General features: G+C 34.4%; 3 protein-coding genes across 3 annotated transcripts; all 3 read right to left on the bottom strand.

Moving 5' to 3' along the window:
- Positions 1-9,487: 9,487 nt before the first annotated feature.
- On the bottom strand, positions 9,488-9,959 carry LOC110729932. Its single transcript, XM_021909724.1, has 2 exons — positions 9,730-9,959; positions 9,488-9,641 (listed from the first exon to the last, which is right to left on the bottom strand). Exons 1-2 carry the CDS (start codon positions 9,957-9,959, stop codon positions 9,488-9,490), a joined length of 384 nt encoding a protein of 127 aa, XP_021765416.1.
- Positions 9,960-10,145: 186 nt separating this feature from the next.
- On the bottom strand, positions 10,146-11,014 carry LOC110729931. Its single transcript, XM_021909723.1, has 3 exons — positions 10,684-11,014; positions 10,354-10,533; positions 10,146-10,258 (listed from the first exon to the last, which is right to left on the bottom strand). Exons 1-3 carry the CDS (start codon positions 11,012-11,014, stop codon positions 10,146-10,148), a joined length of 624 nt encoding a protein of 207 aa, XP_021765415.1.
- A 548-nt stretch (positions 11,015-11,562) lies between these two features.
- LOC110729930 lies at positions 11,563-12,603 on the bottom strand. Its single transcript, XM_021909722.1, has one exon. The coding sequence runs from the start codon at positions 12,601-12,603 to the stop codon at positions 11,563-11,565; it is 1,041 nt and encodes a 346-aa protein (XP_021765414.1).
- Between the last annotated feature and the right edge of the window lie 1,598 nt (positions 12,604-14,201).

The raw sequence follows: 14,201 nt of genomic DNA, 5'->3' as shown, positions 1-14,201 counted from the left end.
GTCTTGGGATTTGGCATCCCTCAAATCAGAACCGGTTCAAAACCGGTGCGAAATGGGGGTTTTGAACCGGTGCTGATTAGCAATTTTCGCCTAGTGTGAGGCTATTGGGATTGGTGGCGGTTTGGTACAACGGTGGAGATAGCAGATGTTGCTGGTAGTGGATGATTGTGAAGGAGGATGCTAGGTTTGGTTGTTGCTGTTGAGACAAGGTGGGTGGAGGTTAATAAATCATAAGAATTTTTTTAAAATATATTAATTTGTTAATAAATCATAATTAAAGTTGTTATTAAGAGTTAATTACATTGTTAAATGAATTTATTAAAAAGAAAAAAAAAATTTAACCGGTTATTCAGGTTGTAGGTAAAATAACTTGGTTAAAGCAGACACCCCCCAAAGGTGGCATTATTTAGAGATAATCAAAAGATCGACTTATTTTTAGCAGACGGGTGAAAGGTGGTATTATTTAATGCAATTTTTCCTTTAAATAAATGAAACGTTTTCCATTTACAACCGTGTTTTAATAAATAAAACATTTACTTTTTTTAGTAACTTCTCTCTATTTTTTAATAATATTCTCTCTATTTTTTTAATAATATTTTTATAAATGATAGTCCCTAAAAAAATCCACTACTTTTTTTTTTCTTTCTTCAAACTTATACCACACTACATATTATTTTAACAAATTCAACCAACCTTCCTAACTCCATGAAATCAAAACGTTTCATTTATTTAAATATTGAGTATTATTTTGGAACACCAATCTCTCTCTAACCTATCTTTTTTTTTTTTTTTTTTTTCATCTCATTAGATACATATACAGAATTGATATGATATATTATCTGGAAAAAAAAATAATAAATAAAAAAAATTCATGTGATACATAGAATTGTTATAACTTTGTCTACCTTTAGTAGATTACATATATATATAATAAGAAAGAAAAAATTGTCATGTAGGGTTATTTTTGAGTTGTACTAATGTGCATTTTCATTTTATATATACATTTTATAAAATTAGCTAGCTAGTATAAAACTAAACATATTAATTGACAAATATACATTGAAGGCCAAACAAAATACCGGCTGGAACATAGATCTTTAAGGATCATAAGGGTATCACTTCTATGGTTGAAATTTTAGGAAGTCTGTTAGGTGCAAATGTGAGTAGGGTTTGTCCCACATTGAAAAAGAAAGCAAAAGACTTTCAGTTTATAATCCAAGCGGATTACTCCTCTAATTGTTATTGGTTTTAGGATGGAACCTTGCTGTGGTTTCTGATTTGTGGGCTTCTAAGCTTTCCCCCATCTGTTATAGCAAACTATATACTCATACAATCATACCATATCCCCTCATTAGCTTTCGCTCTATCTTTTTTTTTTCTTCTCTTCTTGATTGTGCAATATCTCCTTCATCATTAGTACAATAGCACAATAAATATAAGGGTTTTTCTAGAAAGGTTAACCCATCTTCGAGAGGACTTTACAAAAATTCAATGATACATCCATCGTTCATATGTATTTCTGGATAAATTTCTTTTTCATCATATCGACTTATACTTCCATTAAAAAAATCAAGATACATGTATATCAACCCTCAAATCTTACAAAGTAGATCGTCAACCTAAGTTTCACTCATGATATAGGTTTATAGAGCACACACCACCGCACCCCAATCTAAAAACTTATTTACACTTACACCATACATCAAAACAAATACAAACTATTTAAAAATCTTATAATCTCTACTTTTATACACCTATTCAATCCACAAACATAATCTAATGACTACATTATTAGACGTCTTTCAGATTGTTGCAACCTTTGTTAAAAGCCACTAATAAATTCCAATAATTCCAATTTAGTTATGAATGTGCGATTACCACCTTAACACACAAAATTGTTGCAATAATATACATAGTTGTCATAGGGTGTTACTATTCATTTCATAGGCCCCTTACTACAATTATTTTCAAGTTCTTTGGCTAAGATACTGACAGATTAAGAGGAGAGAGAGAATTGAATGGCTTGTTCATTATTGATCAATAGGTAGAGTATTATATCACTAATATATAAAGCCGGTCTCTCATTCAGGCTACGAGACAGCGGCACTTGGTATTCCAGTTTTTCGCCAAGTGTCGCGCTATGTAGGCGATAAATAGTCATTAATGATACGTGTGATGCTAAGTAAGAGATTTTGGATAGATCTTTTAAGATAAAATTGTTGTATAGAGTTTTATTATCGATAGAATTCTAATATTTCACATATACAAAATTAATCTTAACATTTTATAAGTATCCTATAACCCAATTCTATTTCCATCATCAAACTTGTTTTAAAAAATTCTTTAAAATAAGATCCATTTATAATATATTTAATCACAAACTTTTATATATAGCTGATCAAACCGTGTCACCAACTATTTTAAGAGTTACTTCGTTGGTGCTATAAGGGTTACTTGGTTAGTGTTCTAGTGGTTGTTACTCAATCAGTGTTATAGATAGGGGTTACTTAGTCAGTGTTAGAGGTTACTCAGTTAGTATTACAGGGTTACTCAGTCAGTTTTATAGGAGTTACTTTGTCCGGCAAGATGGTGTGGCTAGCCGCATACAAAATGCATTGTTATTTAATTTACTTTTCCTTTCTTTTTTTATTGCACCATGAGGGATTTCACATTTGTCAATGCATTAATTTAACTATTAATATCTCCAATTATACTTTTGTAAAAATTGTAAAAAAAAATTGATATTTGAAAAGTAGATTTCGAGACGAATCTAACTAGATCCCACTTGATTATGTTTTTCCTAATGAACAAATCACAAATGATGGTAAAAAAAGATTAAGTGAATAGTGTAAAAGTCCTTATGGTGCAAGGGACTTGTTATTCATCGCCCACGTTTTTATACATAAAGCCCACATTTTCTAAAAATTTTGACATTCTTGCCCTTGTTTTAATTTTTACCGAAAACGAAATTTTCACTCACCAAAAATGTGGAGCAGCACTGGATCGCCGAGGGACACCGAAGAGCACTCATCGTCGGCTAGATGCACCAGAGAGCCGCCGTCGACACGGAAAAACGAGGTACGAAGCCGTTTAAAATCACGAAGTGGCGGCTGGCGTCCTACCAGGAAGCCACTGCCGTGGGTGGGGCGCCTGGCCAGGACGCCGCCACCATGGCGGTGGCGCCTGGCAGGGAAGCCAGTGCCATGGCAGTGGCGCCTTGCCAGGACGCCGCCACCGTGGCGGTGACGCCTAGCCAGGCGCCACTACCACGTTTTAATTTTATTTTTTTTATTCAATTTAAACTTTTGTTTATGTTTTTGATTTTTGTGTTTTACAATTTTTTTGTTTTGTTTTGTTTTTTTAATTTAATGTAAACTTTTGTTTATGTTTTTGATTTTTGTGTTTTGTGTTTTTTTTTTTTTGGTTTTTTTTTTAGTTTTTTTTTAATTTAATTTAAACTTTTGTTTATGTTTTTGATTTTTGTTTTTTTTTTTGGTTTTTTTTTTAATTTAATTTTAAGTTTTGTTTATGTTTTTTATTTTTGTTTTTTTTTTTATTTTATTTTTGTTTTTTTTTTTTTAATTTTGATAAATTTGGAATTAAATGTGGATAATAATTTATTTTTTTTAAAAAATAATATTTAATTTGAAATTATGTTTGAAAAATGTGTGAATAATTTAAAAAAAAAAAACAAAAATATGGTTTAGTTTGACATTTTGTTTTAATATGTGTTAATTATTTCTAAACATAAACAAATTTATGTTTTTATTTGTATGTGTGTGAATACTTTTTGTTTATGTTTTTCATTTCTTTGTTTGTTGTTTATATTTTATTATTGTTTTTGGTTATATTTTTTGCACTTTATATATTGTTTTGTTTATGTATATATTTTTTTGTCAAATTGGTTAATTTTTTTTATGTTTATATTTTTTTTCCGTTATTAGTATATTCTTTTATTTATTTATTTTGTATTTAATTTTTTGAAGTTCATATTGCACGTTTTAATAACCAAATGTATGTTTTAAATTGTATGTGTGTGAATACTTTTATATATAATTACGTGTTAGTTTTGTGTTAATTATGTGTAAATTTAGACGTTAAATGTATTATGCGTTAAGAGTGGAAATGATATTTAGAAATTTAAAGTTTAGAAATTACTTTTGTGCTAATTTTGTGTCAAATGTATTAATTTAATCTAATCTTATGTGATTATATTTATATGTTATTGTTGCAGGATTATTGTGGAGACGAAAATGATTATAGTGGGATTTTTGTACACGATGGTCTGTTCGAAGATGCTCAACAAGCGGTTGATTGGGCGAAATAAGTTGCAATTAGATCAGGTTTTTGTTTAGTAGTAGCAAGTCATAAATCTCAACGGGATGGTAGAATGGATCGCATTTTGAGATGCGACCGTTATCGCAAAAGGGAGGAACGAGATTTCAGTCAAGCGATTCGGTTTGATACAAAGCGGAAAGGTTGTGGGTGTCAGTTCAGAGTAAAGGTTCGACAACAGCAAAGGTGTGACGGTTGGGAAGTGAAGGGTTACGGTAAATGGGGGTATCACAACCATGAGATGATAGTATATGAAGTGGGTCATCGATAGTTAAGCGGTTAAGTCCTGCTGCGAAACTAGTTGTAAAAGAAATGAGTGATGCTCAAGTGAAGCCTGCTAAAATATTAGAATCTGTGTTGGAGAAATTTCCTGAAGACCAGCCAAACCGAAGACACATCTACAACGTCAGACAGAAATTAAGGTTTGAACGGTCAGAGGGAAGGAACCCTATACAGCAGCTTCTACACCAGGCACAAGCACGTGGTTACCTGTACTGGTTTGAATCTGATGAAGACACATCGGAGGTGACTCATTTGTTCCTTGTGCATCCTGATTGTGCTGATATGATTTTGTCTTGGCCATCTGTGATTCTGATCGATTCAACGTACAAGACAAACAAGTACAAGTTCCCACTGGTTGAGATGGTTGGGATGACTCCAACGAACCAGAACTTTTTGATTGGTTATGCAGTCATGAAGGATGAGACGGCTGCGAGTTACCGTTGGGTGTTGGAGAAGTTGAGAAATTACATCGGCCCAAATGTTCAGCCATCGGCCATCGTCAGCGATTGTGAGGGAGGTCTCTTTGCCCCTATAGCGGAGCTGTTTCCGGAGTCGAGCCATTTACTGTGCACATGGCACATCAACAACTGCGTGAAAGTCAAAGCCTACAACCTTTTCAACAAGAACTTAGATTCAGCAGAGAGATTGGTAAATGGTAAGTGGCGGAAGATCCTGCAAGCTACCACAGAGGCAGAGTACCACCGAGCCTTGGATAACTTTAAGGATGCGTACCAATGGTGCCCGACAATTGTAGACTATGTGATGCAGCAGTGGGTGCCTCAGAGGGAAAAGCTTGTCAAATATTGGACAAACCAAGTTCTTCATTTTGGAAACACTACCACATGTAGAGTTGAGAGCGCTCATAGAGCTCTGAAGGACTGGATTGGTTCTTCCACCTCTGCTCTGGATACACTGTTCGAGAGAATAAACAAGGCTATTGATACTCAGAAGAACGACATCAAGAACTCTCTCGAGGACTCCAGACGGCAACATGGCACGATGTATAGCCATTTCATATTTAAGATTCTCCATGGTCGTGTGTCACACTACTGCTTGGGGTTGATTCTGAGCGAGCACAACAGGATGAGGGAGTTGGGTGATGAAGTGGCTATTCGGTGCGGATGTGCTATATCGGTGACTCATGGACTACCTTGTGCATGCACCATTCACCGCGTAATTACGCAAGATAGGGCGTCGTTACATGTTGATCAGGTTCATCCATTCTGGCGGACGCTCGTTAACAAAACATTACAAAAAATTAACAACCTAATAAATAAAAAAATTAATAACCTAATAAATAAAAAAAACAAAAAATTTTGACAAAAAAAATGAAAAATACCCAAAAAAAAAAATACTAACAAATTGACATTAAAAAGAAAAGTACACAATATCGAAAAAAATAAATTAAAAGAATTGAAAATACACACAAAAACAAAAAAAAATAAAAAAAACATGCAATATAAACATATAATGATGCAATATAAACATGCAAAAAGTAATTAAAAATAAATAACAAAACATGCAATATAAACATACAAAAAAATAACAAAACATGCAATATAAATATACAATATAAACATAAAAAAAGTAATTAAAAAATAAATAAATAAAACTATATACAAATGATGGAAAATAAATTAAAAACATTACAAAAAATTAACACCCTAAAAATAAAAAAATTAATAACTTAATAAATAAAAAAAAAATTAAAAATACCCAAAAAAAAATTTGGAAAAAAAAATTAAAAAAAAACCGGAAAAACAAAAAAATAAAAATAAAAATAAAAAAAATAAAAAAATAAAAAAATTGGAAAAAAAAATTCAAAAAAAAATAAAAAAAAATAAAAGGAGGGTGGCGCCTGTCCCAGACGCCAGTGCCACGGTGGTGGCGCCTTACGTGGACGCCGCCACCGTGGCACCGGCGTCCTGCCCAGGCGCCGCCACCGTGGTGGTGGCGTCTGGGCTAGGCGCCGCCACCGTTCAACCACCTTTTCCGTTTTTTTTTTAATTAACAAAAAAAAAACATACCTTTCCACCTCGAAACCCCCTTGCTCCGGCCACCGGTGCCGCCTTGACATTTTTAAAAAATATTTTAGAGAGAGAAAGTGAGACTACAAAGTTAAGAGAAGATGAGAGTGTGTTTTTTACTAGAGTAGAGAGAAGATAAAGGTGTGTTTTTTAGTTTGAGGGCAAAAGGGTCATTTTACTTTTAATTTGTGGGCTTTATGTGAAGATTTGCGGGCGATATTTAGCAGTTCACAAAGAAAAACGGAGGAAGTATTTAAAAAATAATGGAGAATCAGTAAAAAATAATTTTTAATTTATAAAAATAATTTTATTTTGGTAAAAATACTTTAAGTTCAGTGAAAATAATTTAAGCTCAATATAAGTAATTTGAAGTCAATAATAACATATATATCTATTATTTACAAACAAAGCTACAAAAGTACACTATTATATAAATATAAGCCATATGATATCGTATGTCTAAATATCCTACATATCATAACGGATTATATGACCATATTTAACATTCAAGTAAAAATGTTATCTTAAAATTTTATTAACCATCTAAAAACTACTCTCATAACATAGGAAACAATCTCCCTAAAAGATATACTAGCCTAACCTTAAATCTTAAAGATATATTCTCTAAATAATATCTTAACATAAAATAAATCTAAGTATATTATTCTCTTAATGAAATCTACGGAAAATATATCACACATATTTTCCGATATTTCATATCTCTAGTAGATACCTAAAGTTCTTCTCCTTTTTATATTATATTTATTTTTTCCGTTTGATATAAACGTTACATGAAATAAATTAGTTTCGTCTAAAAGTATGAAAACGATTAAAGCATCTTTTTTCATGGAAAAAAAAGCTTTAGGTCCTCTCAATACTTTAATAATGCTTAAACTCTGTTTGGCTGCATTTGTGAGATTTTTTAAATTTTTTTATTTGATTTTTTATTTTTTGGTGCGAAATTGTGGTTTATTTTTGGACACGATGCAACTTCTTTTATCTTGCTAGGTTTTATTAGAGAGCAAAAGCCTAAATATATGTTATTTACTACTGTTACTATGTCACATTCTCTATTTCTCTTTTTATTACTTGCAGTAGAAATGTTGACTTTAATAAAAGTTTTGTCATGGTACTTTGGTAGGTTACTAATTTAAACTTTTTCTCTTTCAATTATTTCAATAAAAAAATATTTCATCATGTGTTTCTCAACAATCATATATGTCGGTTATTAATAGAGCTCGAGGTTAATCAATAATGCACTGTCTACTTATTTATTTTTTGGGTAAAAAGAGATCAGAGTTCTTAAGAACGAATGATTTACACAGAATTTAATTCCAAGTATTCAATATTAACCCGGCCCTCAAGACTTGAACCAACTAATTTTTATTTAGGAAATCAAACCAACTATAATACTTGATTATACACCTACATGCTTACTTTAATGGTCATGCATGTAGCTCAAGCTACACAATTTTTGATCATGTTACATGAAAATATATTTAGTCCGAACCTTAATTATTATTGCTAGCCCAATTCATCTTACAAAGTACCTACTCCGGCTGTATATAAATGTTTTGTATTTCTATACCATTTTAAGTAATATATAGATGGTTATAGAAATTAATGGTCAAAGTTATCGTTTTTATTACGTGTGAGATTTTATAATTAATAAAGAAAAACAATTGGCTAGATTTTTCAGGCAGACTGTTAAATTTGAGCAGTAAGTTCAATTCAGATGAATTATCTTAAATAACATAATTTTAGCTAAGCTATGTACAAGTAGTTTTCTATTTCTTTGTAAAAAAAAAAAAATAAAAAAAAAAATTAGTTTTCTATTTCAAATTTATTGACGGGAAATCAAACAGACAAACAAGAGAAATCTTTAAAAAAAAAATCTTGGTAGTAGTACGGTTTGTGCTTTAGAATCTTTCTAGGTCTATTGTAGATGTTGTACTAGTCTATTGGCCCAAAGGAACCCATCTTTTGGTAAAGTTGCATTTGAAGTTTGAAAGTTATGTATTCATATTTTCACTTTGGCTCCCCACTTATATGTTCCAAGTAGTAATAGAAGTCTTCTAAGTAACTAAGGCCCTGTTCTTAGGCCCTGTTCTTTTGAGTTGTTCTGCTTTACTCTGTTAACCTGCTCTACTCTGCTGAAATCTGCTCTACTCTGCTCTATTCTGCTTAGATCTGCTAAACTCTACTCTACTCTGCTTAAAAATAATAATTAATAATAATAATAATAATTAACATTTAAAGATAATAATAATAATAATAATAATAATTAATATTTAATAATAATAGTTAATAATAATAAAACAAATATTATTTATTATTAATAATAATAATTAGTATTTAATAATAATAATAATAATAATTATATATATATATATATATATATATATATATATATTTTTTTTGTGTTGGTTTTTTGTGTTGGTAAGTAAGAAATTTCATTACCAACAAGGAGGAGGGCAAACCCTCATACAACACACCAACAAGGCAAAGCCAAAAACACAGCTAGCCAAACAACACCTACAAACTACAACACCCCAAACAAAACGGGATAAACAAACACCTAAACAACACTACATTGTACACTTAAGGTTTTGTAACCATTTACATTCTTTCCTAGACCATATATGAGAGATTAGCTGTTGTAATCTACCACAAATTTCCTGCTTGATAGTTCGCGCCACTATACTAGGCAACATAATAGCTCTCTGCCAAAGCGCATGATTCCTAGTCACCCAAATGTGGTAAGTTACAGCAGCAAGCACTGCAAGGATTGCTTGTTGCTGCACTTTAGAAGTCATAACCCTTCTCCAATTTTCCAAGCCACCTCAATTCCAACCTAAGCCATCTAAACATACATCCAGCCAAGCACATATCTCTTTTATACATTTTAAATTGTAAGGGCAAGTATAGAACAAGTGGTCTTTAGTTTCAGGCTCCTCCCCACACAGTAAGCACAAATCACTGTCACAGACACCATAGCTGCACAGTTTAGTCCAGGTTCTTAGTCGTTTTTGAATTACTAACCAACATATCAGGAATGCTTTGGAATATTAAACCTATTCCATACCCAGCTAGTCCAAGGCTGCTTATCACCAGATCCCTGAAGCTACTTATAACAGGTAGCAATTTTATCTTGCTATTCATCCACCTATTATCAGTAAACCCTTGCTTTAGATCATCCCTTACTTTACAGAGCATTTTCCAGCCCCAACTATCCCTCATTTTAGGAACCAGATCCCAGAAATCTTGCTCCTTAATGTATACACTATGAACCCACTTGACCCAAAGTGAGTCCATTTTCCTTACAATTTTCCAAACATATCCACCAAGAGCAGCCTTATTCCACTTAATGTAGTCTCAAATGCCTAAGCCTCCCTGATTCTTAGGTTTGCAGACCCAATCCCAAGCAATGTGGGGGGGGGGGGGATTTATCAGCTGCACCATCCCAAAGAAAGGCTCTGCAAACTTGCACAATTCATTGCATCACATTAAGTGTGCAGAACCTAGGCCCAATATGTGTGCAGGCTCATAAGAATTGAATTCACCAACAAATCTCTTGTAGTATAATAAAGATGCCTGCTGCTCCAGCAATGAATCTTATGAAGAATTTTATCAATCAAAACATCATAATCTGAAAATTTGAGCTTTCTAGTATCCAATGGAATACCAAGATATCTAAACGGAGTAATACCTTGCACAAACCAAGAAAACTCCAGGATTCCTTGCTGAATAGTCTTTGGAACACAGCCAAAGTAAACATCTGTCTTTTTAGAATTTGCTTGTAAACCTGAACAATGTTCAAAGGCTTTGAGAGCTTGGATTAAAAGAGAAATATACTTCTTATTCCCATAGGCAAATAGCATTAAATCATCTGCATACATTAAGTGATTCAAAGAAAGCCCAAAACATCTATGATGAAATCTGAACTGCCTCTTTTTACCCACTTTTTTGTGCAATCTTGAAAGGTACTCCTTAACAATTACAAAAAGCAGTGGGGATAAGGGGTCTCCCTACCTAATACCTATCTTCCCTTTAAAGTATCCATGCAGCCCACCATTCAATATTAAAGAAAATGAAGGAGTCATCACACATTGCATCACCCACCCAATAAAAACCTCAGGAAAGTTTAGAGCTCTTAGCATTTCAGCAATGAAATCCCAACTTATAGAGTCATAAGCCTTTCTAAGGTCCACCTTTATAGTACACCTTGGTGGCCTCCCCTTACAGTTATACTCCTTAAGCATATCTTGGAAGATCAAGATATTATCAATGATAGATCTTCCACTCACAAACAGACCTTGATTTTCACTGATCAATCCAGGTAACTCTTCTTTTAACCTAGCACAGAGCATCTTTGAAATGATTTTGTATAGGACATTGCAACAAGCTATAGGTCAAAATTGGGTAACTTTGTCAGCATTTTCAACTTGGGGAACAAGAGACAAAGTAGTATTGTTGACTTGCTTAAGCATACTCCCACTTCTGAAAAAATCAAGCACAACAGCAGCAACATCGTTCCTAACCACACCCCAGCAAGCTTTGTAGAACTTGCTCGAAAAACCATCCGGTGTTGGGGCTTTGTCATCCTGAACACTCCAAATAGCATTCTTTACATCATCACTAGAGATGGTCTAGAAATATCCAACCCAGCTTCACCAAATAACACTTGCCCTTCTTAAATAACTTCTAGATGCACCTTGCTAGTAGCTGCAGAATGAGACCCCAGCAGATTAGTATAAAAATCAATAAAAGCAAAGTTTATAACATCTGGATCACTATGCAACACCCCTGCATTGTCCATAATTGAATACACATTATTTTGAACTCTTCTCTTTTTTAAACTTGCATGAAAGAAAGCAGTATTAAAATCTCCATCCTTAAGCCAATGCAACTTTGCCTTCTACTTCAGGAATTCGAATCCAGCAGTGTCATCAGCTTTTCTTGCCTCTATTTCCAACTTTATCAAATCGAGACTTCCAGGCTCATCATTTACCTGACCCTGTATTTCCACCAATTTTTTATGAGCTTCAGCATCATCCACCTCTACATCTGTAAAATGAGTCAGGTTTAAATCCTTTAAAGCTTGCTTGACACTCTTTAGCTTCTTCACCACTTTAAATATCTCTGTACCATGAACATCACTCGACTTAGCTTCTTGCACAGAGCTAAAAAACTCAGGAGAGTCAATCCACATATTATAAAACCTAAAAGGCTTTCTGGAACTTCTCACCATTGAAGCAAAATTAATGACACATGGAGAATGATCCATGTCTCCTTCTGCATAAAATTTGGCTTGTACATCTAGGAATGAGTCCTGCCATACACTATTCACAGCCACCCTATCAATCCGAGAACACACTCTACTAACACCATCTTGCTTATTATTCCAAGTGAAAAAAAGCCCTTCAGTCTTCCAATCCATCAGGTTACAATCCTTAAGACATTCTCTGAACTGCTCCAGCTCCACCAAAGTCACTGGTGAACCAACCCTATCACCAAGATTTAACACATTATTGAAATCTCCTCCTATCATCCAAGGCCCATGAATATTTCTACTGATACTTATGAGGTCATCCCATAACTCCATTCTTTGACTAGCCTCATTTAAACCATACACAATTGTATAATCAAAAGAGCACCCAGAAGCAATATGCCTTGCTACCAAGTGGATCAATTGACCTTCCACTCTTCTAACATCAACATGAAACACCCCAGGCATCCATATAACCCAAATTCTCCCTCCCCTATGCTTCGAGTAATTAGTGATAACACTCCAATCACCCCCAAACTTGGGAAAAACACCAGCAAATTTTCTAGCCTTCACTCTAGTTTCAAGAAGCCCAAAAAGACCAATGTTATGTTGTTTGATGAAGCAAAGTACATCACACACCCTACTAGTCTTATTTAGGCCTCTAACATTCCAAAATCCCCACTTATTCATGAGAAGTAACAAATTCCCTCCCCACCCTCATCCATCCCATTACCATCCCCACCCAAACCAGGATCAACATCTTCAGAGCTTATCCCAACCTTTTGAACCCCCACATTACTCCTTCTCTTCTCAATTACAGCTCCCTCTTTCCTTGAGTTCCCTTGACCAGTATCCACCCCTAAAATCTGCTGGCAATCATTAACCTTCTTCTAAATAGGTCTCCATACCTTTATCTGACCATGGTAACTCTTTTTTCCTTGTTCTCTAGCCAACACTTTATGATTAGGACACTGTTCATGCTTATGACCCATACTCTTGCACATGGTACAAATCACAAGCCTCCACTCATACACCACCTTTTGAACAATAATTAATATTTAATAATAATAACTAATATTTAAAGATAATAATAATAATAATAATTAATATTAAATAATAATAATAATAATAATAATAATAATAATAATAATAATAGTCTCCTGTTTAGGCATTAGGTTTGGGGTGCGGGGGTCGTTGGTTTCTTGTGTCAGTTTCCGACAGGGAGTTTGTTCTCCGGTATTCCGCACGATTTCGGCAGAGGTTTCGTTTTGCAGCAGCAGCTAGTCCAAGCGGTGCAAGGGTGGGTTCAGTCTCAAGTTCAGGTTAAGGCTCTGTTTCACGGGTTCCTCAATATCGCGGGTAGGAGGGGGTTGGCCGGCGGTAAGGCAGGGTGTTTCAAGAGGCGATCAGGCAGCGTTCAGGCGGTATTTTCCGGTGTCTTTTCCGGTTGTTTGGTTCCTGGTTTCCTATCTCACGTCCGGCTGGATTCCAGCGATCAGGTTTCTCTTTTTCGCGTTGCTCTGTTTTTTCTGTATTGATCAGTCTTCGGTGCTTTGTTCTTTTTTTGCGTCTGTTTTGCTGCGTTGCTTTATATTAGTGTGTTCCTCTGTGTTCCTGCATTCTGGGTTTCTACGTTGTTTTGGTTGTCTTGTTTTTTCCGGTGCGGCTCGTTCTTGGCTAGTGGTGGGTGTTTGTGCTCTTTGTTTGTGGTAGTTTGTGTCATTAGATTGTTGGTGTTTGTTGGAGTACTTGTTTTCAGCTTTGTGGTTGGTTGTGTATAGCTATTTCAGCTGTCGTTATGAAGTTTCATTGTCCCTTTTGTGGGTCTTAGTGGTTGTCAAGATGGAAGTGGCAATGGCCTTACTAGAAGTTCTCTTATCAAGCATCTTTGTGATCGTCATTGTTGTATTGGTGCACGGGATATCACTCGGCATTCTCTTACTTCTAATTTGGCTGTTTATAGTAAGGCTGAAGTTGCTTTTTCGCGTATGGGGATTTGGTTATGTGGAGTTTGCTACAAAACGCATATGCATCATAGTAAGTGTTGTCATAATACGGGTGAGATTGTGTCACCCCCGGATGAAGGAGATGGTATTGTTCATTTTGTGCTTCATGGTTTCTCCAAACCGCAAACTACCTCTTCTCCAGCTCGGCTTGGACACATGGGTGGTTGGTGCAAGGTCAACATTGTGGTTTTGATGTGGCTCTTCTTGATTGTTTGTTCTCTAACGGGTTTCGTACTATGCAGTCTATCCCTACCAAGTGTCGTTTGGGGTTTTCTCGGGTTC

Source organism: Chenopodium quinoa, unplaced genomic scaffold (genome assembly GCF_001683475.1).
Source record: "Chenopodium quinoa cultivar QQ74 unplaced genomic scaffold, ASM168347v1, whole genome shotgun sequence".
Classification (NCBI taxonomy): domain Eukaryota; kingdom Viridiplantae; phylum Streptophyta; class Magnoliopsida; order Caryophyllales; family Amaranthaceae; genus Chenopodium; species Chenopodium quinoa.
Note: the sequence above shows the minus strand (reverse complement) of the source record. Positions and strands in the feature narration are given on the sequence as shown.